Below are 25152 nucleotides of genomic sequence, written 5' to 3' on the forward strand. Positions count from 1 at the left end.
GTCGGACGCTTAACCGACTGCGCCACCCAGGCGCCCCTCATTCAGCTTTAAAAAGCAAGGCAAATGAGACTTAAGCTATAACCTGAATGAAACTTAAGTATATTATGCTAAGTAAAATAAGCCAGTTTTAAAAAGACCAATACTATATGATTCCACTTACATGGAATACTGAAAAACAGGCAGAATGCAGAATGATGGGTTATCCAGGGCTGGGGGAGGGGAGAACAGGGGAGTTAGTGTTCATGGGTGTGGAGTTTCAGTTTTAAAAGATGAAAAGAGCAGGGCCCCTGGGTGGCTCAGTTGGTTGGGCCAATGACTTCGGCTCAGGTCATGATCTTGCAGTTTGTGAGTTCGAGCCCCTCATCGTGCTCTGTGCTGACAGCTCGGAGCCTACAGCCTACTTCGGATTCTATGTCTCCCCCTCTCTCTACCCCTACCCAGCTCACGCTCTGTGTCTCTCTGTCTCTCAATAATAAATAAATGTTTAAAAAAAAAAAAAGATGAAAAGAGCTATGGAGATGGATGGTGGTGGTGGCTGAACATTATTCATGTATTTAACATCACTGAACTGTACACTTGAAAATGGTTAAGATGATAAATTTATGTCTTGTTTATTTTATCACAATAAAAAAATTTTTTAAAGAAAAAATAAAGTAGAGACTTCCTGGTCTACCTCTACTTCTTAGTATCACCCCTCAAGCAGCCCAGCTATACTTCCTGTCTGAGTTCAATGAGCTACCAGAGCTTCTCTCCAAGAGCTTATTTTGGCTTCAGCCAGTTTGAATAGATTTCGTTCCTTGCAAATCAAACAACCTCCATCTCTTTTATACTTTTACTCAGTGATATTGGGTAGCAAGGATCACTGCTTTACAGACACATACACTGGGAAGATACAGTGTATGCATATATATCTCAGTATTTCAAAGATGTTAATGCTTATTAAGTAACCTACCACTGGGCTCCCATGGGCATAGCCTCTGTGCACTGTCAATGCAAAGAAACCATCAGCCAAGTTTCTTTTTACATCAAGTCCACATGTCTTAAAACTCCTTTCCTCTCTTTCTTCTCACTCTCTACCTCTCTCATACCCAGCAATGTCCCCAAAATATCTTTCTCATTGTTTTGCTCTCAGCTACCCACCAAAAATCCTCTCCCAAGCCTTCTTGGGCTCTCTCTTTTCTTCCCTACCCTTCTCCTGCTTCTATTCTTCCATCCAGCCTTTCTGGTGCTCCTCCCACTATCACCAGGGTGTGGAAGGAAAGGAATATCTGAGAACAGTGGCCAAAGGACAAGTAGAGGGTCAGAGGTCAGGCAGAGGGAAGAGTTTGTTAACAGGCAAGAGAAAATACATATGCTATATACAAAACATATAATTAATAATGGTATACTGGTTAAAATAGAAACCACAAACAGTTATTGTTTTTATCAGTTTATATTTTAAAAGTCAAAGCACAAAGCTTTACTACGACACAAACATGAGACACAGAGGTCCCCAAGAAGCCTTGAGCACAAACCAGGACTTAGAGGCTTGATACAGCTATTTATCATGATCTCTCAGGAATCTGTGGGTTGATGCATCTGGGTGGTTCTCCATGCTCTCTGGTGTACCTGCATTTGGATAAGAACTGGGGCTGGGATCTTCTGAAGGTTTGATGGGGCTGGGTGTCCAAGATGGCATCTTCACCTCATGGCTGATGCCTCAGTGCTCCTTCATGTGGTCTCTCTCTCTGATGGAGTAGCCTCCTTCATGGGTGTTCAGGGCTAAAGGAGGCAGGAAGAGATGCTGCCAGCCAATAAGTGCTAAGTCCACCATCACTTCTGCTGTCTTCTATTGGCCAAAGCAGTCACAGGGTCCACCCACATTCAAGGGGGAGGGAGAGAAAGGGACTCCACTTCTTGATGGGTAAGAGAGATACAGTCATGGCCTTCTTTGGAAAACACAGTCCATTGCAGATGGCATTAAAGTTGTGTATTTAAATCAGAGGCAAATATTCCCGACAATTAAGGGCAATCCAAATAAAATGAACAGGCAAAACTTTATGAAGTGCTAAACCAAAAGAAAAAAAATACCTTCCCACTCCCCACCCCCAAAGTAGCAGAAATCTTAATTCAGGTCAACACAGGTCCCTTGTCAGAAGGTAGATGCTATTTGGCCAGGAGGAAACATGCCGAAAGAGTAAGGTAGTAAGACACAGTTAAAATCCAACTCAGCTTAAACTTTAACTGTGTTCCTCCACGGTGCCAGAGCCCACGTTGTCTAGCCACTACCCACTGTCCTCAGAGATACTCCAGGAAGACTGCTCCACTGGTCCCTCCACAAAGAAGAAGTCAGCAGAGGAAGTTTCTCCCACACCACCGTCTCATGACATTGTGTTCTTCCCTGCCTGTGATTCATTCAGCCCTTGTCTCTCCCACATCCCAAACTCTCTCACTGCCACTCCTGTATCATGAGGCTATTCCTGGTGCGCTCCTCTGTCCTGGAACTTTAACTCTGCCTGGAGGACACCATGTCCATTGCAGCTTTCTCAAGGAAAAATCGTTTATTCTTCACACTCCATGTACCTTAAGTTCAGAAGGTGACTTTGCTGTTGCCCATTGTCCCCATTACTGTGGGCAGACCGTTAGTGGCTCCTCCTTTTATTCAAAACAAAAGAAAGCAAAAAGCAAACTAACTTCTTTTGAGAAGTGCCGTTTGGGCAAACTACTCTGTCTCCCTCTTCAGATCTGTCATCTCCACAAATCCCAGTCAGCCCTGCTCTGACACCTGACTCCCAGTCTTCCTTTAAAATGACTTTAAATCTTAGCATCATTCTGTTTGTTTGGAAGAGTCATGAATCATACCTGTTTCTTGCTTTCTCATCCAGTTAACATTCTGGTACTCTCAGAAGTGGCTCAGTCTCAGCAGTAAGTTATGGGCCACCCTAATCCTGGATGACTTAAACGGTTACCTGGGAAGATATACATAATCCTTTGGTCTCCCATTTCATTGGTCACATCAGCCACCCAGGCCCATGGTCACATTCTGGACATTGTCAGCACCCATAATAATGTCGATACCTCCAGAAGGAAAATTCAATCCGCCTACCTTCTGACCACAATAACCTTTCCTTCCAGCTGGCCTGTTCAGCTAGCTACTCCCATGACAGCTAAACTTTCTCCAAACCTAGGGAACCTAGCTTTGCAGGAGAGTCACACGACTGAGCAGATTGCTTCCACCATCATCGCCGATTTCAAATAGATTCTCGGGCTGCCTGGAAATCTCATTAAATTTTTCTAGTCACATTTTCTGCAATGACCTTGTCAAACTTTCTCCAGTTCCCCAAATCTATGATTGTCTATGATAGTCCCTACTATCACACTCCCAGCAGAAGCCTCTACTTCTCTTCTTACCATATAAAAGACAATAGAGGCTTTAAATGAGAACTTCCTTATCTCACAGCTATCAAAAATAAGAAATTCCTTGTCTACTCTAAACCCACCTTTCTTCCTCTGGTAAAATACAGAAAATCTTATTTCTCTTTATTTAAGGACCCAAGAATATACAATGAGGAAAAGGTAGTTTCTTCAGGAAATGGTGGTGGTGAAACTAGACAGCCCCATACCATACACAAAAATAAACTCAAAATAGATTAAAGACATAAATGTGAAGCCTGAAACCATAAAATTCCTAGAAGACATATGGAGTAAACTCTTGGATATTGGCCATAGCAATACTTTTCTGGATCTGTTTCCTCAAGCAAGGGAAACAAAAGCAAAAATAAACTATTGGAACTATACCAAACTAAAAGCTTTTGCACAGTGAAGGAAACCATCAACAAAACCAAAAGGCACGCTACTGAATGGAAGAATATATTTACAAATGATATATATGATAAAGGATTAATATCCAAAATATATAAGAACTCATACAACTCAACACCAACAAAACAAATAATGCAGTTAAAAAATTGGCAGAGGACCTGAATTACAGATGGCCAACAGACACATGAAAAGATGTTCAACATCACTAATCATCAGGAAAATGCAAATCAAAACTACAATGACAGGGGCGCCTGGGTGGCGCAGTCGGTTAAGCGTCCGACTTCAGCCAGGTCACGATCTCGCGGTCCTTGAGTTCGAGCCCCGCGTCAGGCTCTGGGCTGATGGCTCGGAGCCTGGAGCCTGTTTCCGATTCTGTGTCTCCCTCTCTCTCTGCCCCTCCCCCGTTCATGCTCTGTCTCTCTCTGTCCCAAAAATAAATAAACGTTGAAAAAAAAAAAAACTACAATGACATATCCCCTCACACCTGTCAGAATGGCTAGCATCAAAAAGAGGAGGTATAACAAGTTTGGTGAGGATGTGGAGAAAAGGAACCCTTGTGAACTGTTGGTGGGAAGGTAAACTGGTGCAACCACTCTGGAAAACAGTATGATGGTTCATCAAAAAATTAAAAAAAGAAATACCATATGATCTAGTAATTCTACTTCTGGGTATTTACCAGTTGAAAAAGTAAACACTAATTTGAAAAGATATATGCACCCCTATGTTTATTGCAGCATGATTTACAATAACCAAGATATGGAAACAACCTAAGTGTCCATCAATAGATAAATGAATAAAGAAGATACAGTGTATATATATATAATAGAATGAAGTCTTGCCATTTGTAACAACACAGATGGACATAGAAGGTATTACGCTAAGTAAAATAAGTCCAATAGAGAAAGACAATTATCATGATTTCCCTTATATGTGAAATCTAAAAAACAAAACAAATGAACAAAAAACAGAAACAGACTCACAAATTCAGAGAACAAACTGGTGGTTGCCAGAGATGAGGAGGTTGGGGGGACAGGCAAAATCAGTGAGGGGAATTAAGAGGTACAAACTTTCAGTTATAAATTAAATAAGTCGCAGGGATGAAAAGTACAGCATGGAGAATATAGTCAATAATATAGCAATAATTTCATATGGTAATAAGGGCAACTACACTTACCATGGTGAGCATTCATAATGTATATAATCGTCAAATCACTATGTTGTACACTTGAAACTAATATAATATTATAAACTATATTTCAATTACAAAGAAAAAAAGAACTTGAAAACTTTTCACCATCCATTATTTCTACTCTCTCTTTAATATTTAATCCTTCAATCTCATCTGGTTTCTTCCTACTTGAAAACCATTTAAAAAAATAAAATAAAATCTTTCTCAATTTCACATGGCTGACTCTCTACCTCCCTATCCTTCTCCTCTTTACAGGCAAACTACTCAGAAGGGTTATTTTGCTCACCTATTCACTCCTTAGCCCATCTGGCCTCCAGCCCCAACATGCTATTAAAAATAGGTCTCTGTGGGGTGCCTGGTTGGCTCAATTGGTTGAGCGCCTGACTCTTGATTTCAGCTCAGGTCATGATCTCACAGTTTGTGAGATCAGGGCCTGCCTGGGGCTCTGCAGTGGCAGTATGGAGTCTGCTTGGGATTCTCTCCCTCTCTCTCTGCCCCTCCCCAGCTCTCTCTCTCTCTCAAAATAAATAAACATTTAAAATAATACATCTCTGTGATCGTTAATATGGCTCAAGTTAATGGGTACGTCTTGATCTTCATCTTATATTACTCTTAACAGCCCCAGACATGGCTGCACACTCCCACTGTTGTGAATTCCTCAACACCACCTTCTCCTGGTTTGCCTCCCACCCCATCAGAGCTCTCCCTCTGTCTCCTTTTCAGGCTCAACTTCCTCTACTTTGATGATGACATTCCTTAAAGCTTAGCATAAGGTCTTTTTCTCATCTTACTCACTTCTAAGCCATCTATCTCATCAATGGCCACCTGTGGGTAGATTAGCCAACCTGTGTATCTCTAACTGTAAACCACACTCTGAGCATCAGCCCCTTACACATCTCTCTACATGAGGTCTCCACTCACACGTCTCAAAAGTTTATCATACTCAACTTGTTCAAAATAAAACTCACTATCTTCCCCTCCCCCAGTCTCCCCCTGCACCCACCACTCATCTCATTGAACGGCAATGACATCCATCATTATCCAAGTCTGCATCTTAGTGGTCATCCTTGGCTCCTCCCTCTTCCTCACTCTGTTCAAATCCAGTCATCACTGCCTCCTATCAACTACCTTATAAATATCTCTCAGGTCCATCCATTTATTTCCATTTCCACTGTCACCAATCTAGTCCAAACCACTGTAAATCTCTCAGCCAGCCTCGCTCAGAAATCTTCCTGCACCCATTCTTCTCTTCATCTGGTTAATTCCCCAAACTACAGCCAAAGTGATTTTCCTAAAACATAAATCCTGCCAGCTTAAAGTATTCTTAACACAATCTCATTGCTTTTAAGATGAGAAAACAACCTTCAACATGGTCCACATGGTCCTACATGGTCTCTCCCTACTGACCCTTCTTCGTCTAGCCCTGCCTCACACCAGAGCCCTCAGGACTGCAGTCACACTGGCTTACACTCAATTCCTAATCCCTTCTGCCACTCTCCCACTCCTGTGGCAGCCCATCAGCAAACATTGGTGATTCTGCTCTGAAATCATATCTTGAATCCAAACTCTTCCCATCATCCCCATCTTCAGGATACTAACCAAAACCGCCATCATCTTTCACCTGGATTACTGCCACAGCCCACTGAATGATCTCTCACTGCCCTTTGTCTTGCTCCATTCGATCCATTTCCAATCACCAACCAGCATGATGACGTACAGCAAAAGTCCAGGCATGTACTTACTTCCTAAAATCTTTCCAATGGCTCCCCACTGCAATCAGAATAAAAGTCAAAGTCCTCAAGGCTGACCCCAAGCCACTGCCTAATGTGGTCCCTGCTTACCTCTCTGTCCCCATCTGTTACCAATGCCCTACTTTTTTTGCTGTATGCTAGACACATGGGCCCTCTTTCTAACCTTCTATGTTCCCATCTCAAGACCTTTCCTTGCTCTTTCTTCTCTTGGAATGTTCTTCCAAGCCTCTGAATGGCTGCTCCTTTTCATGACTTTGCAGAGAGGTATTGCCTGCTCTCTTCCTCTCCTGTGAAAGTCACTCCATTGCTTCACCTGACTTTCCGTATAGTACTATGTTCAGAACCTTCCAATGGCTGCTTCCTGTCTCAGAGTAAAGTCCCGACCACAGCCAGAAAGACCACACGTTATCTGGCCACAATTTCCTCTTTGATCTCATACACCACCTGTTTCCCTGTCACTGCGCTCCATCCATACTAGCTTCCTTGCTGTTTTCCCAACATCTCAAGTGCCTTCCTAACCCAGAGCCTTTAAACATTCTCATCCCCAAATCGACATGAATGAATCTCTCATGTCATTTAGGTCTGGCTCAACTAACACTTATCAAAAAAGCTCTTCCTTGAGGATCCTAATTAATATAAGGCTCCATCCCTACTACCATCACTCTCACCTTTCAACTGCCTTCAAAACACTTACGTTACTTAATATGGTAAATATTAACTTGCTTTCTCAGCAAGAATTTTCTTCACAACTATTTTTATTGTTCTTAGATGAGTTAATAGTTTTTCCTTAAATAAATGGCCGAACTATCTTAATTTACCCAATAGATTTGTGTGTCTAATATATCTGTATGTCTTTAGGTCTTCTCCACCACCTTCCTTCCCCACACGGCGGGGAGGCCCTTTAAGACACGGCCCTGTAGGGAAGACGCGGTAAATTCAATCCCACTCACAAACTGTTTCTAACTTCTGTATTTTCGGATCTCCCCACTTTCTCCCAGGAGGCTCCACTCCCAAAGAATCTCGGACTACGTCCAGTCAGTCCTTTGCTATTACAAATCCTGCGGCCAAGAATGGGCGTGGATATATGCATTGCTTCTTTTCATCACTGTAATACATTCTTAGAAGTGGGATTTCTGGATCAAAGGGTAACTGCCTACGCAAGTTAAATAGCTGTTGCCGAATTCGCCGCCACCGGGTTCGTACCATTTTGGAGTTCCACCGGCAACGTGTCAGAGCGCCTGTTTCTTCACAGTTTCGCCCGCGCCAACTCAGTGTCCTTAAGCTTTGGGGGGAGGGGAGGGTTGCCATCCGAGAGTTGAGACATTGGCTGCGCGGAGCGCGCCCTTCCACATCCGACCTCCAACCCCGCAACCCCACCCAGGACTCCCGCTGGGACCTGCTCGCTTGCGGACCCGTGCGGGGGAGGGGCGGGCAGGCGCGCACGCGGGGGGCGGGGAGGGGCGGGCAGGCGCGCACGCGCGGGGCCCCCCGCGCTCCGCACACACGCGCCGCGTCCCCAGCAGGTGGGCTGCGCGCGGCGGGCAGATCCGGCCTTGCTCAACAGGATCGAAAGAGGAAGCGCACAAAGGGCTGAAGTAAACACTTAGGAAGACCGTTGCAAAATAGATGAGGTTCTCGGGTTTTTTGGAGCCATCATCTGGCCCCAGATCCCTTAGTCACTAATATAGCGAGCGACCGAGAAGACTCAATTCGCTAGGGAACGCTCCGGAGGGAAGGGGACGCGCGTAGGGGCGGGATGAGGGAAGAAGGCCCAACTTTTCCCAGAATTAAAAAAAACAACTTTCGAGGGTGTGGTGTAGAAGCGAGGCACAGACCCGATTAGTTGGAAAAAGCAGTCCCCGAGTTTCAAGAGTCTGCATCCACCCGTACTCCTCCGTGTGTGTCTCGAACCGAGCGCCCTCGTGGCACCTCGATGCAAAGCGGCGCGGCGGGCGCCTCACGTCTGCGCGCTGCGTGGGAAGGGCAGGGCTGACACCACTTCCTCCCCGAGGCGGCGGACCTGAGCCCGGGTGGAGTCCAGTGCGCCGCGTCGCCTGCCACGCCGCTGCCCCGCCGCCGGCCCGCGCCCCGCCCGCGCGGAGTCCCAGCCGAGCTCCGCCGAGTCCCCACGCAGCCGTCGAGGTAAGCGGCGCCGGCCCCGTCCGGGCGCCCTGAGAGCTGCAGCCGGGACCCTCGGGGCTGCCGCGGGACCCTGTGTGTCCAGCGGGTCTGCTCCGGGGCCCGACCCAGCTCCCCGCGTTGGCCGGGAGAACGCGCTCCCCCCGCTTGGCCCTCGAGGGGAGCGCGTCCCCCCGGGTCCCCTCCGCCGACTTGAGTACTTGACCCGGCCACGCGGGGGGTTGGGGCGCGGGCTCGTCTTCCCTGCGTTCGCTTTCATCACAATTTGACTGATTTCCTGCCCAGAAAGTTGCTTCAGAGATAGTCGGGGAACCCGTATGAACCCTCACCTGTTCAGCTGTCCAGAGCCCCAACTTGACCCTTCTGGAGGAATTCCTGGGGGCATTTTAGGGCACCTTAGATTAAATGCAAGTCGTGCAAGAATGGGAGTGACGATCGAAGTCTGATGTATTTTAGTGTTACCGTACTTTAAAACTTTTGGACAATTCTTTCGTCGTTTTAAAAACATCTTTACCAGTGATTGTCCTTTTCATTTTACAGTAAGGTAGAGGAAAGATTTGGACAGCAGGTGTAAGTTTCATAATTTGGTTTGGGGGGAATGCCCATAGTGACGTTTTATAGCATGAAGGAAACTAACTGGGATGCCCTTACATCCAGGGGACCTCAGCCCAGGAGTCCCCCAGGAGACTTTGTCCCTTGCACCTCTTACTGTCTTTTCGGGAAGGTATTTCTTCTTCATACCATTGTGGAAAGGTAAATGTGTAGTTTCCTAGTGCCACTCAGAGTAAAGCTGTTGAAGAAGAACTTTAAATGTGGACATTAGAAAAAAAAGCAGTATCAGAGGAAAGTAACATAGAGAAAAGGTGCATGACTTGATTACTCCCAAGGATATTATTTCTGGTAGCAAAATGTGGTTTAAATAAAGGCAAGGGTACTTACTACCTACTACTAATTTTAAATTCTGGGCCTCTGAACAGAAATTTCAGAAAGACAGCTTTTGTCCCTTGGAATGAACCTCCAATGCCAATTTTCCCTCAGGCCCCACTGCAGTAGTCTTACAGTTAAGATTGGCTAGCAAAATTAACAAAAAAACTACTGAGAAATCTTCTATAATGTCTTCCGGGTGGTATTTCCTGTCTGTTCAACGTGTTGTGAAAGGTCTAAGAAATTTAATGTCATCTTCAGGCTGTTAACACATAACCATTTCACACTGATACTAATGCTTGTGGGTTTTTTCTGGGTATTTGGGAGATTTGGATTCAAGCTCCAAATCCGCCTTTAACTAGACAAGGTTGGCCTTGATTAAGTTGCCTTAACCTCCCTGGACCTGAGAGGAAAGCGAATTTGTTTGACTAGAGTATGTCTGTCATTATAATAGCAATTGGGGAACAGCTATAAATTCTTTGAATTTGTCCTGCCTAGAATACTAGCAAAGTTAGAATTGCTGATCACACAGAAAAGAATGGAGAAAATCATACTGATAACATATTTTGTTAAAGTCTGAAATATCAACAGTTTTGAGGCCCTTTGTTTCTATAGAAGGTCCTCCAAAAATGGTCCGTTTTTGTTCTATATGTAAAATGGCAGGTTTCCATTCTGTTGAAAAAACTGAGGTAGAGAATTGATGTGCTCAAGCTTGGACAGGTCAGTATTAGATTCCAAAATTCTTCAATTATTACTCCTCAAGAGATATAACTTTGTGGTATGGATTACTTAATGATTTAGTTACTTTAAATCTTAAACACAGTACTTACAAGGTTATATATATTGTGTCCATTAATTTTTTCTTATTTTTATATCCTAGGAATGTATAACAATCATCCACTTTTTTTTACCTTTATTCACTCATAGTAAAAAAGTTTTAGATATTTTCATATTATTATTAGAATGAGCTATTTATAAAATTTGTTGCCATAAATGTCTGTTTGATATGCCACTCTGAATTTCTTTAAACCATCCTACTTTCAAAAGCATTATTATTTTTGTTTACTTCTAATCCTCTTCCATCTTATTTTAAGTATTTTTATGTCCAAAACCTTTCAGTGAGTCCATAAATCTTATATAAATTAAGTTGGCATTTCATAGTTTATCACACCAAAATATTTTCAATGCTAAAGACCTCATAGTTTATTTTATAGGCAATAGAATGATCTTAGTAATTCTCACCTGGAAATAGAACAATTCTTATTAACATAATTAATTTTTTAGGATGTAAATGTGTCTAAGTATTTTTTTAAACTTTATTTTATTTTGGGGGGAGAACACAAGTGGGGAAGAAGCAGAGAGAAGGGGACTGAAGCAGGCTGTGTGCTGACAGGCTGACAGCAGCTAGCCCCGTATGGAATTCAAACTCCCCAACCATGAGATTATGACCTGAGCTGAAGTCAGACACTCAACCAACTGAGCCACCCAGGCACCCTTAAATATGTCCATATTTTATGTCAGTTCTGTCATCCTCTGTGGCAAGTAGCTTAAAGTTTAAGCAATTATTACAAATTGAAGTACATCATAAATGCCAGGATTTGAGGTGTTAGATTGAGGGTATAGCTCACACTGGTTGTATAGTCATGTTTTTCTGTATTATAGTTATGAGAAACATGATTTGTAGGGAAAACTGCTATTTGGAAAAGTTAACAGATTTCTCTTGAGAAGAGAGAACAGCAGCATTAAGGAATGGCGTTGAATAAGCCATAATCAATTTAAGGGGCTAAGGTTGTACATGCACAGTAACAAGGCAGGGCCTGTGGACAGCTTCTAGGGACTAGAGAATGTGACCTGCCACCACAGCATCCCCATTGTCTAGCCAAATTCCTGGCACCATAGTTAGGACTCAAAAAGCATTTACTAAATGTGCAGATATAGCAGTTCCACTTGTGGGTTATGCCATCAGAATGTCACAAGCCCCTGACCCAGGGAGCTCTGTTGGTACCAACCCTGAGGCATGAGCAGGCAGAGATACAGCACCATTCCAAGGGACCACACCTTCTCAGCACATGCTCTGAAGCTGGAATTCGTGATGCAGTTTCCAAACATTTTCTGAAGATTGGTTAAGAAGCTTATGCAGAGGGTAAGAAACAGAGCTGACCTTTGAACTGAGCTAGTCTCATACGGCACCCCCTAGGAGCTGTACCAGGGACAGGGCTCAAAAGGTGAAAAAACATGGGCCCTTTGCTCAGTGCTCTTCTAGCCTAGAAAGGGGGGACATGAATGGGTACAGTTCTACACATGACCAGAGTCAGGTGCTGGGGAAGCACATATGAGATCCCTGTACCACAGTGGGTACAGGGAGGATGAAATTAAGATAACCAAGGAACTTGCCTTGCAACAGTGGGAAGACAGGATATTATAATCAGTTGTGAAGTCATTATATTTATATATGTTTTTTGAAAAATTAATTCTGCTTTGGCAGCCATCACGTGTTTTCATTTTTATCTTTATGCTCATCCCTCTTGATAGCTCACCAGGTTGATTAAATCAATGAAGCAGTGAGTATATATTTTTTTAAATTTCTACTGGAGGTCTTTCTGATTTGGTTTCACATCACAGACTCATTAGTGAGATGGTTGTGGGCAGGGAGAGGGTTTAAATGCTAAGTCACATGGCAATTATGTTTCCACAAACTGGCTAGAAGATTTATGTCCAGGGAGCTATATCCTATCAAACTGGAAGAAAAATAAAGAGCGGTAGTAGAACAAGTAAGCTAGACTAGGTTTATTTTGTCCTTTTTTATTATGAAATGTTTCATGCATACAAAAGATGGTGTATAATGCATATGTTAATTATAACAAATAATAAAGCCAACATCTGGATACCTATCATCCAGTTGAAGAAGTAAAATATTACCAGTCCATCTTCTGACGTCCTCTCAATAGCGTTCCCCTTTTTTCTCAGTAGAATATTCTGTATATCAGTATTCTGAATGTGCTGATTTTTTTAAAAAAGCATTTGGAAAGCATGTACATGCATTTGCAAAGATGTCAAACTGGGAATTAGAGGACACTGGCCCTTGGGAGACTGGGATTAGAATCTCCGACTGTAAGCACAGTTATAAATAGAGTCTCCTGTTAAGTGAAGACATCTTATTTTAAATAGCGTAATGGGGCGCTTGGGTGGCTCTGTGGGTGAAGTGTCTGACTTTTGGTTTTAGCTCAGGTTATGATCTCACGGTTCCTAAGTCTGAGCCCCGCATCGGACTCTTTGCTGACAGTGTGAAGCCTGCTTGGGATTCTCTGTATCCCTCTCTCTCTTCCCCTCTCCTGCTCATGATCTCTGTCTCCCTCAAAATAAATGAACATTAAAAAAAATTAAAAATAAAAAGCAAAGCAGGTTATAAATGATTAAGAGTAAGTACCACAGAAATAGTTAGGGGTATCTTAGTTATTACTGAAGTGACCAAGATTCATCAGGGGATAAGTTTTAAGGGTAATAAATATATTAGGAAGTGTTCAGTGTTTCATATTACTTAGATTTCTACTGAAAATACAATTCAGTCATTTAAAAAACATTTGCCAAGCGCTATTCTAGATGTTTGAATGTGTTTCTGAGTAGGTGAGGCAAAGATCTCTCCATTGCGGAGTTTGGATTCTAACGGGGAGATACAGACAATAATCAGTAAATATAATAAATAAGTAAGTAATATAGGTTTAATAAGTGAAAAGTGCCATAAAAAAGTCACAGTTGAGCAAAGTAAAGTTGTAGTATTTAATAAGGTGGTCAGGCTTGGTCTCACTGTGTAGATACAATTTGAGCAAAGTTTTGAAGGAGTTAGCTAACAGGCTATCTGAGAGCACTGTGTTCCCAGCAGAGGGAACAGCCAGTGCCAAGGCTGTAAGACAGGGTTCTTCCTGGTATATTCAGGAAACAGGGAAGCTCACATGGCTATAAGGTGGGTGAGCAGGACGAGAGTAACAGGAGATGTGGCTGGAGAGGAGCATGAAGAGATGGCAGATCATGTAAGGTCTTGTCGGCCATTGTAAGAAGTTTGGCTTTTACTGTGAGTGAAATTGAGGGACTGTTGTGGGATTCTGAGGAGAGGAGTAGCATGATCTGACTTATATTTAAAAGGCTCACTCTGACTGCTTGAGGATGAAAGCCAGGAGCCCATTAGGAAGCTTTGGGAATCATGTTTTTTGAGGGTGAGGTCAGGATTTTTTGACAGCATGGATATGGGGTTAGAGAAAGAGGAGTCAGCAATGATTCCAAAGTCTTGACCTAAACAGGTGGAAGATAGAATTGCCATCAATTGGCATGGGAGGTTGGAGAGGAGATGGTCAGAAGTTCAGTTTGGGATATGAACATAAAGTATCAATTGGTAATAACCATGTGCTTATTACATGTAAGGCTGAAGTCATTCAGGCTGAGTAGCTATTTGGGAAGATATTGTTGTTATTCTCAGTATACAGAATTAGAAATGATGGTTTGAGAGTTAAAGAAATGGAACACAGGGGCACCTGGGTGGCCCAGTCGGTTAAGCATCCAACTTTTTATTTCAGCTCAGGTCACGATCTCATGGTTTGTGGGTTCAAGCCTGGCATTGGGTTCCTCACTGATGATGCAGAGCCTTCTTGGGTTTCTGTCTCCCTCTCTCTCTGCCCCTCTCCTGCTTGCTATCTCTCTCTCAAAATAAATAAGTAGACATTAAAAGAATTAAAAAAAAAAGAAATGGGACATGAAACCAGATCTTTTAGAAAAAGAAAAAAGTTTTAACCATTCTTTCAAAACTTGCTGAAAGGAGAAAAAGAAAAAAACTTGCTGAAAAGGTTGACTAGTAATCTTATACAGATGAAATAAGAATATAGTCAACTAATCAGTAATATTCCACTTCCATGAAATGCTAGACAATGAAAATTATCTTTAATGACTGTAAAAGCAAAAAATAGACACTAAAGACACATTCATAAAGTCATTACTAGTAACCTGGACATTAGGCAATACAAGGTTTCTATGATTGTGTTTAGCAGCAAATTCTGAGGGAGGAAGGACAAAGGCCTTTTCCACAAAGGAGACTTTTATCTAAACCAGAGGTTAAGATATTTATATTTTCAAAACCCAAGACCAGATTTGGAAGAGAGGGGAGCTTTCTCTTGGCACAGCTGGATTTCAGATGGATGCAAGTGTTCAACCAGGGCCAAAGGTTCACTAGTAGCTGTTGAAGAATGTTAGATGACATGGTTATAGTATTTTGAAAAGTGAAAGTACTTTCTACCTCATTAGGAAGTAGCTACTGGAATGGTGATAACTGACGTTTCATTTGTTCTGGTTATAAGAGCCATCAAAGCAGTGTACTTATGGAATGGTAGTATTTAGTGGAACACCAACCAAGTGGTTGATTACCAGTTAATAGACTATGTTTTTCACCAGGCAAAACTCCAGTCTTCAGTTAAATACATTATTAAGATTTCATCTCAAAAAATACAAGAATCAGTTAGGGAAGGGGGGAATACCATAAAATCTTTTGCAGGAGATTTACAGTATATTAATGAAATTACTGATTAAGTAAATTTATCTAAGGCTACTCTATTTATAGTACAATATTACAGACTCGCTTAGGTCTCCTAATACCATAAAATTCACAACTGACAGGTCAATGAACTAAGTAGATTCAGGATATAGTATGGGTTTGTTTTGTTGTTTTTTTTTTTTTTAATTTTTTTTTCAACGTTTATTTATTTTTGGGACAGAGAGAGAGACAGAGCATGAATGGGGGAGGGGCAGAGAGAGAGGGGGATACAGAATCGGAAACAGGCTCCAGGCTCCGAGCCATCAGCCCAGAGCCCGACGCGGGGCTCGAACTCACGGACCGCGAGATCGTGACCTGGCAGAAGTCGGACGCTTAACCGACTGCGCCACCCAGGCGCCCCTTGTTTTGTTGTTTTTAAGAGAATGGCTTCCTTCTGATTAAATTCCATAAGTGATATGGCTTACTTAGCAAACCAAGAATATTTCTTAACATGCTTACTAATTCAGTGACATTACTTTTCCCCTGTTGTAAGGAACAAACAGAAACGAAGTTGCTTGGGCCATGAATGTAGTGCTGTAAACACATGGCTCATAAGACCACTACTGAATAGAGAAGCTGAAACCCCAAGGTAGCTCACGACACTGTCAGAGCAGAGATAGCATCCCTCAAGGCTTACAGGGGCTTAGGGCTCTTATGCATATGTTTGAGTTGCGTGAAACTCTGCTCAGCATGCTATAATTATAACTTTTGTTTTCAGTTTCAACACACATCTGTTGAAGGCCAACAATGTGTCCAGTGTGGAGGGTATAAAATAGAATAAGATGTGGCCCCTAACCTCAAGAAGCTTCCAACTGAGTGGGAGAGACAAACCTGTAAATAAACACATCCCAGTGTGTGATATGCAATGATAGGTACAGAAATAATACGATGAAGAGTGATTATAGGGAAGACATCATGTGGAGGTGACTGTGGGGCCCTTGGAAGGATAAAGGTATTTCCAGGCATCCCAGGGAAAGAAGGCTACCCCAGGCACCACACGTATGAAATAGTTGGGCAGTGCTGCAGCGTGAAGTTCAGTGGGAAAGGAAATGGAGCAATTCTGATTTAACACTTGGTGAGTAATATTCAAATTAGGTTCATATGGTGCAGTCACCGTAATCTATCATCTTTGAGTCAAATGCTTAGGCACTTGTAATAACAGAACTGTAGCACTCCAGACCAACCCTGTCCAACAGAAATATAATACCAACCGTGTATATAACTTTAAATTTTCAAGAAACCACATTAGAAACAGTAAAAAGAAACAAGTAACACTAATTTTGGGGATATATTTTATTTCATATGTATCCTGAATGATCACTTAATTAATATTAATTATGCTAAATTGCATTAAATTTAAGTAATGTTAAAATTATTGGTGAAGTCTTCTTTCATTTTTCCATACTAGGTCAGATCAACCACGTTTCACCCTTAGACCACATCTCCATTTGGACTAGGCACAATTCATGTGCTCAGTAACCACATGAACTCGTGGTGACCAAATTGGACAGTGCAACTCTAGATAATGGCACAAATATTGTATCTTAACTATGTGTTGACTTCTCAGCTGCATAGAGCATCTTAGATGAATTATGAAGTAAGCTAAAGGGAAAAAGAAGGGAACAGTGTTTTCTATTAGTATGGAGTCTGTCCCTGGAACCTGATTTTAATTCACATTTAAACCTGTACTCAAATACTTTGTTAGTTCTCGAGCAACAAAAACAAACCCAAATTATCATTTCTTACCTTCCTTTTTATTCTTTCTCTTCCCTTCCCACCTTATTTTTGGATTCTTCCTAATAGTAACAAGGACTGAGAAAGAATGGAAATAAATAAGTGGAGCAGTATGCCGTAAACCCACATCCAGCAAAATGTGAACTGCTGCCATAGGCAACAGTGGTCGCCATCTCTCTCTCTCTCTCTCTCAGTCTCTCTCTCTCTCTCTCTGTCTCGTTGCTTCCACCTACTACTTCATAAGCATCAACAACAACTCTCTTTGCAGTGGTTCCAAACTCTAGAAATATACCTTCTTTTGGCTGGCGGGGAGGGACAGGTAGTGATAAGACTTGGAAGATAGAGTCGGTTTGATTCATGGGTATGGTTTCAACAAGGCTCAGGGATATTTTTATGCCCTCTCCTATCTTTTTCAGAATGGTTAAGAATTTCTGTCATAGAAACAATATTTACAGATGTCCTTTCCAGTGGCTTGGTCTTTGGAAACTGCCTGGTCCACAAAAAAACGGTAGTCCAGCCAGTTTCTAGGTACACAGAAATGTAACAAACAAAAGTACCCATCCAGTTGCAAACATGGGATTGTGTTTGTGAATATGTGACTGACATTTGTCTCCACTGCTTGTTTTTTTAATTTTTTTTTTCAACGTTTATTTTTGGGACAGAGAGAGACAGAGCATGAACGGGGGAGGGGCAGAGAGAGAGAGGGAGACACAGAATCGGAAACAGGCTCCAGGCTCTGAGCCATCAGCCCAGAGCCCGACGCGGGGCTCGAACTCACGGACCGCGAGATCGTGACCTGGCTGAAGTCGGACGCCTAACCGACTGCGCCACCCAGGCGCCCCACCACTGCTTGTTTTAAATGGAGAGTAAAGTAATAAAAGTAATGATGATGATGATACTAATAGCTGATATTAGTATCACTAATATCACTGTGCCTGGAACTATATACTAAGCACTTTACAGACACCATCTCATCCCCATGAAACAGGGACTGTTCTTATTCATTTTACAGCGGGGGAAACTAAGCCAACAGAGAGGTTAAATAACTTGCCCAAGATTACTCAGCAGCTGAGTATATTTACTGAGTACATGGTGTGTGTCAACACTTGATGAAAATACAAGGTTCCACATCTGAACTCATAATGTGGTGTGAAAGACAAACACACGATTATATTAGAGCTGGACATACACACAGTGTAACAGAGGAATGAGCAAAGCAGCTGCCAGTTTCCACCTCTTAATAATCACAGCCCTTGTTTTCGGCAGGCAATGTGGCATGCTCATTGTTAACGTGAACTTTTGAGTTAGACCCAGGCACAGTCCAGTTCACCCGTCGCTAGCTGCATGAGCACACACAAATTATTTAATTTCTCTAGGCTTGAGCTTTATAACCTATAAAATTAGAATTTTGAATTAAATTTAGAAATTTGAATTAGAATGTCACCACATCAGGGGATTATTTGGGGAATTCAGTGAGACACTCTAGATGTCTGACCTGTAATGATTGTCCCATATTTATAACTCCTACTATTCTTATTTTAAAATAGGTGCTAATACATATTAATATGAGCTAGCATATATTGAGTTCTAAGTGCCAGTCATGGTACTAAGAGAGCTGAGGCATAAATTTTGCAAGATAACAATACCTATAGAGATAAACTGTAAGGAAGCTGATGAACTTTCGAATAACGGATCCTAACACTGCTGCTACAGGATTTGAGATGAGGGTAGATCACCAGGATCCAGCAGTGAGCCTTGAACTGGCCTTGCATAACGAATAAGACTAACAGAAGTGGGGAAAAATAGGAGAAACAGCACAGAGGCAACATAAAGGGTGTGTATAGAGGAAGAGAAACAAACTACTTTCACTGTAAGCAAAGGTTTCATGAGAAAAAGATGTCGATGACTTTGGAGTGGTGCATGGGGTGGATTGTGCATGAGCTCACCCTAGAAGATGTTTTCTCTGAACAGGCTTTTCTGGCTAGCTGGAAAGATGCCAGGCTGGCGTGCACACACACAACAGCAAGGCCGTGGATCAGTCACCTAGCCTCTGCTTCCTGACTAGAAGCACTGGCCTCCCTGCCACCTGCTCCTTCACCTTCTGCTTGTCTTTCTCTGATTGACATGGACTTTCCTGGTTTGGTATTTGTACCCCTTGGAACAAGGGTGCTTGTTGATATTGGGAACTGCTAATGTTCCTCAGGCTATAGTACAAACCCTGATCACTCCTGGAAAAGGTGTTTAAGGGGGCAGTTACCCCTGGTGCATATTGACAAAGGAGGGCCTTGAATGGCCCTCCACAATTTGATACAAAAAGACAAGAGAATAATTTCATTTTTGACAGGTTGTCTCTGCTGCAGACAGATCCATATTCAAAATTTGTGTTACTCAGGAACCTGCTGAACCAAATGGTGTAGGGAGTTGAGACTCTTACCAAGAGGCAAATAAATGATAGAAATGCCAAGAAAAACAATATATTGCTTAGCTAATTGAAATATAAAGGAGCCATGAATTAAGAACTATGAATGTATCATCATTAAAAAAAAGCATTTGAGGATTTTCAGTTTAATTTAGTAAAGTTACATGGTAACTGTTATGTGAAACACATATAAAACACATCCACTTATAGAAGTTGAATTTCACTCCATATCTGCTGATTCCATTGTTTGGGGTTCTTGGGGTTTGGGAGTTTTTTGTTTTGTTTTGCTGCTCGTATTTTAAATTGAGGATTAATTTCTTTGCCAGATTAATCAGGAATCTTTCTATGGGTGGATTCAATCTAAGGCAGTGTTGCTGGAGTCTGGTTCTTTGTGGGAGCAACCATGAGTTTACCCTAAATCCATTTGGATTGGTCCTAGATTATAGCAGTATGGTGCTTGCTGTTACAGTTTCTTTTTATTTTTATTATATTGGCTGGTTCACTGTTATGTACATTTGCACAAATGACTCAATGATTATGTTTGGATTGGATATGCAGAGAACTAGAAGTTATTACATTACAGATAGAGGAAAAAAGCTTTCGGGGGGGGGCGGGAGGACCTTAAGGTGTAAAAAACACTCTGCTCTCAATAGCATTCATTTAAAAATAATGGCTCACACAATATACAAAGATTAATGCAAAATAGATCATAGACCTAAATGAAGAGCTAAAATTATAAGACCCTTGAGAAAAACATAGGGGTAGATCTTTATAACCTTGGATGAAGTAATTGTTAGATATAACAGTGAACACACACACACACACACACACACACACACACAAACTGGATAACTTGGACTACTTCCAAATGTGAAACTTTTCTGCTGCAAACAGTGCCATCAAGAAAGTACAGAGACAATGAACAAAATAGAACAAAATATTTTATTTTCAAATTATGTACAGAGAGTTCCCAACTTATGATGGTTCAACTTAACAATTTTTTGACTTTACCATGGTGTGAAAGTAATGCTCATCCAGTAGAAACTGTACTTTATATTTTGAATATGGATCTGTTACCCAACTAGTGGTATGTGGTACAAGACGCTCATGATACTGGGCAGGGGCAGTGAGCCTCAGTTCCAAATCAGCCACATGGTCGCAGGCTAAACAACTGATACACTCATAGCCATTCTGCACTCATGCAACCATTCTGTTTTTCATTTTCAGTGCCATATTCAATAAATTACATGAGATAGTCAACATTTTATTATAAAATAGGCTTTGTGTTAGAAGATTTTGCCCAGCTGTAGACTAATATAAGTATTATGAACACATTTAAGGTAGGCTAGGCTAAGCTATGATGTTTGGTAGGGTGGGTATATTAAATACATTTTTTAGGGGCGCCTGGGTGGCGCAGTCGGTTAAGCGTCCGACTTCAGCCAGGTCACGATCTCGCGGTCTGTGAGTTCGAGCCCCGCGTCGGGCTCTGGGCTGATGGCTCGGAGCCTGGGGCCTGTTTCCGATTCTGTGTCTCCTTCTCTCTCTGCCCCTCCCCCGTTCATGCTCTGTCTCTCTCTGTCCCAAAAATGAATAAACGTTGAAAAAAAAAATTTAAAAAAATAAATAAATAAATAAATAAATACATTTTTTACTTAAGATCTTTTCACCTTACAATGAGTTTATTGAAACATAACTCATCTGTATCTGTTAAGGGACTTATATCCAAAATATTCAAAGAAGTCTTACAACAACAACAACAACAGCATAAATATATATATATAATATAAGTATATATATATTATATAATATAATATATATAATATATATATATATTATATATAATATAATATATATTATATATTATTATATATAATATATATTATATATAATATAACAATATATATTATATTATATATAAAATAATACAAATATATATATATTAAAGTGGATTACATATATATATATATATATATATATATGTAATCCACTTTAATACTAGGGAGAGGATCTGAGTAGACTTTTCTCCAAAGAAGATATAGAAATGACGAATTAGCACATGAAAATTTCTCAGTATCATTGGACATAAGGGAAATGCGAATCAAAAGCACAATGAAAACTTTATACTTGCTAGGAGGGCTACAATTAAAATGACAGACATACATATTGATGGAGAAATTTGAACATTTATACGCTGCTGGTGGGATGTAAAATCATGCCACAGATTTGGAAAAACAGTCTAGCAGTTCCTCAAAAAGTTAAAAGTTATCATGGAACCCACAGGTTCCATTCCTGGGAATCCCCCTAAAAATGAAAACATATTCCATGCAAAGCCTTGTATACAAGTGTTCAGAGCAGCATAATTCATAATAGCTGAAAAATGGAAACAACCCAAATGTCTACCAGCTAATGAATGGATAATCAAAATATGGCGTTTCAGTACAATGAAATATTCAGCAATAAAAAGAAACAAAGTGCTGATGCATATTACAATGTAGATGAACTTTGAAAACATTGTCATAAGTGAAAGAAGCCAGACACAGAAGACCACATATTGTATGGTTTCATTTGTATGAAATTCCACAGTAGGCAAATTTATCTTGAGAGAAAGTAGACTGGTGGTTGCTTAGGGCAGGGGAGGGTGAGGGAAATGACAAGGACTGCTATTGGGTATGGAGTTTGAGAAGAAAATGTTCTAAAATCAGATTTCAATGATAGTTGCACAACTCTGTGAATATACTAGAAACCATTGAATTATACACTTTAAATGAGTGAGTTATATGTTATGTGAGTTACGTCTATTTTTTTAAGGTTATTTATTTTGAGAGAGACAGAGCATGAGTGGGGGAGGAGCAGAGTGAGAGAGGGGCACAGAATCCGAAGCAGGCCCCAGGCTCTGAGCTGTCAGCACAGAGCCCGACGACGTGGGGCTCGAACTCAGGAGCTGTGAGGCCATGACCTGAGCCTAAGACAGATGCTTAACTAACTGAGCCACTCAGGTGCCCCAGAGAACTGGGTTTTAATAAGAAAACTCTGGTAGCATTTTAGACACTGGCTTTAAGGAAAGACTAGAGGTAAAGAGATAAATAGTAAGCAGATGGCAGAGACCTGGTAAGACCCATGGTGGAGCTGAACGAGGGTGGTAGTGTGGAAAGAATAGGACAAGTTCAAGGGCATTAGGAAGGCTGCATTGACAAGACACCCTGGCTGACCCAGGTGAGGACCTCAGGAACAGGCTAACAAGATGCCCCTGAAGTTCCTGAGAATGTGGCTGAGGGGAGATAATTGTACGATAGGCTAAGACAAATGTAGGCTGGTTTGGTGGGGGGGAGGTGGGGTGTTATGTGGGCAGAGGGAGAGTCATGTCTAGTTGGCTCCTATTAGCAGGAAGGCTGAGTGTGATCTTCGCAGACGACCACTGCTATTAGATTAGCCACCCTGTATGTCTTCACTGAGCTTGCTCTTGCCTGTGTCTCATCTGCTTCTCCACTTCTTAATGTGGGGCTTCTGTTTCAGTTCCACAGTTCTGGTGACTTGCTCACCAAACTTGAGTGTCTTCTGCCCAAATACGCAGTCTCAGCCTCACTTCACTACTCTGATCTTCCCTGGGATCTGATTTTCACCCAGAGCTGTGCCGACTTTCTCCTTAGTTCCCAAAATAAGCTCTAATTTGCATCTTGCTGAGCCACAACTTATATCGCAAACCGGAGGGGGGGGGAGGGGCAGGGTGGAGAAGAGGAAGCTGGAAGGGGGCCATGTTGTGGTTGAACCACCACCCTTTGTGGGAATGCCCTGCAGACAACGGAAGTTAAGTGTCGGGCTCAGTGTGAGGAGAGAGATGGAGACATGGATAAGTGAGATGTTTCTGCTCCACTCTGCCACAGTATCTACAGAGATTAGATAATAGGAATAAAAAGATGTTAGATATTTCTATTAGATAATAGAAAACAAAGATCAGGGAGGATCTACCCCAAAGTTAATCCAGGATCACAGAAAATATCTAAATCACTTTTCTAAATAATTTACTTCAAAAAGTAGTTAAAGCTGCATCTTTGTTCATATTGATGACATCTGGATATTTTTACTGTCATGCCTTTGCCAAGGCAGCCGCCTAGACAACAGGAAGATGCATGGGATGGACAGTGTGAGGACTTAATGGGTGGTTTCTTAGAAGTTTTACAGAGACCGTTGTCTGGAAAGGTCCATGAACACCCTACCAAAGAAATTAATCAAGCACGGTACCACATTTTTCTCTCAGTGTCCTTAACAAAATGAATCCAAGTTGTCTCTCAGTGTATTGTGTCTTTTATATCAGGGCATCACGGGACAGTCGCAGTGTTCTAAAATAAGTTATTGGTGGTAAAGTTGGTGCAAAACAAAGACTATAACATGCTAGCCAAAAACATTAAGACTTTATTTCATTTTATGTTTCCATTCTGGTAAGATTATAAAGCACCAAATTCTTTAATATTCTTGAATATATTTCTGCTTTCCGTTATGTTCCATCATTGTCTGTTTTATTCTTACACTGTTGTTGTTCTGCTTTAATTATTGTCATTGTGGAAGGCTTTTATTCTTTTTATTTCCCAGTTTCCAAATTTCATCTGAACTTGACTCTCATATGTGTGTGTGTACCTTTTACGGTGGTAATTTTCTAGGTAGTTTGAAATTGTCTTCTGAAATTTTCTCCTCTGATCCTTAAGTTGTTAGTAAAGTGCTTTTCTCTTAAGGATTTATTTTATTTATTTAATATTTTATTAGTAATTTCTATTTTTATTATATTTAATCAGAAAATACAGCCTGTACAATTTCTTCTTTGGGGAATTTATTGAGATTTTCTGATACATGATGAGTTTTTAATAAATATTATGAGTTAAGCCTATTTTTTTAAGGCAAAGACTGATTTTTTACTCAGATCCTCTATATTATATAATTTTCCCATTAATCAGCCAAATATAGAGAGGAAATATGTTAACCATTGCTGAGGTCATAATTTTGTAAGCCAAATCTTAAGTATTATTTTCCATAGAACATTGATTTAGTCTTCAAAACAATTTGTATATATAAAAGAATATATTTTTGGCTGGAAAGTTTGTTTAATAATGAGTCAGTGCTGAACCTATACAAATAAAGCTAAATTCTTAATTGCAGTTGTTGTTCTGGAGAACTAACAAAAATAATTAGCTTCTGACAAGAAAAACACTCCCTGGAAAGTTACTAAGCATAGTAACAAAAAACAAATAAAATACCTTTTATTAAAATAATCATAAGATTTGGGGTGGCTGTCAGTTGAGTGTCTGACTCTGGCTGAGGTCATGATCTCACGGTTCATGGGTTCGAGCCCCTAATCAGTCTCTGTGCTGACACCTCAGAGCCTGGAGCCTGCTTCGGATTCTGTGTCTCCCTTTCTCTGCCCCTCTCCTGCTTGTTCTCTCTCTCTTACTCTCTCTCTCTCTGTCTCTCAAAAATTAATGAATATTAAAAAAAATTAAATAAATAATAAGAGTCATAAGATTCAACCATCAGAAACAACACATGAAAGATATATTTTCATTTGAATTTTCTTTTCACTAAGAATGTTTAGAGTCTAGGCAAGAAAAACAAGGAACTATTGCAATACACT

General features: G+C 41.1%; 2 protein-coding genes across 2 annotated transcripts in view; one reads left to right on the forward strand and one right to left on the reverse strand.

Annotated features, from left to right (window-relative positions):
• Nucleotides 1–672: 672 nt before the first annotated feature.
• LOC115518617 lies at nt 673–9486 on the reverse strand. Its single transcript, XM_030322205.2, has 4 exons — nt 9419–9486; nt 8577–9255; nt 7945–8023; nt 673–2948 (listed from the first exon to the last, which is right to left on the reverse strand). The coding sequence occupies exons 1-3, from the start codon at nt 9484–9486 to the stop codon at nt 7988–7990; spliced, it is 783 nt and encodes a 260-aa protein (XP_030178065.1). The 3' UTR covers nt 673–2948; nt 7945–7987.
• LOC115517974 (amyloid beta precursor protein binding family B member 1 interacting protein) overlaps nt 8808–25152 on the forward strand; it is a 98213-nt gene continuing 81868 nt past the window's right edge. Inside the window, exon 1 of the mRNA XM_030321130.1 lies at nt 8808–8883. The gene's annotated coding sequence lies outside the window, so the exon portion shown is untranslated. The remainder of the gene's footprint in view (nt 8884–25152) is intronic.

Source organism: Lynx canadensis, chromosome B4 (assembly GCF_007474595.2).
Source record: "Lynx canadensis isolate LIC74 chromosome B4, mLynCan4.pri.v2, whole genome shotgun sequence".
NCBI classification, from domain to species: domain Eukaryota; kingdom Metazoa; phylum Chordata; class Mammalia; order Carnivora; family Felidae; genus Lynx; species Lynx canadensis.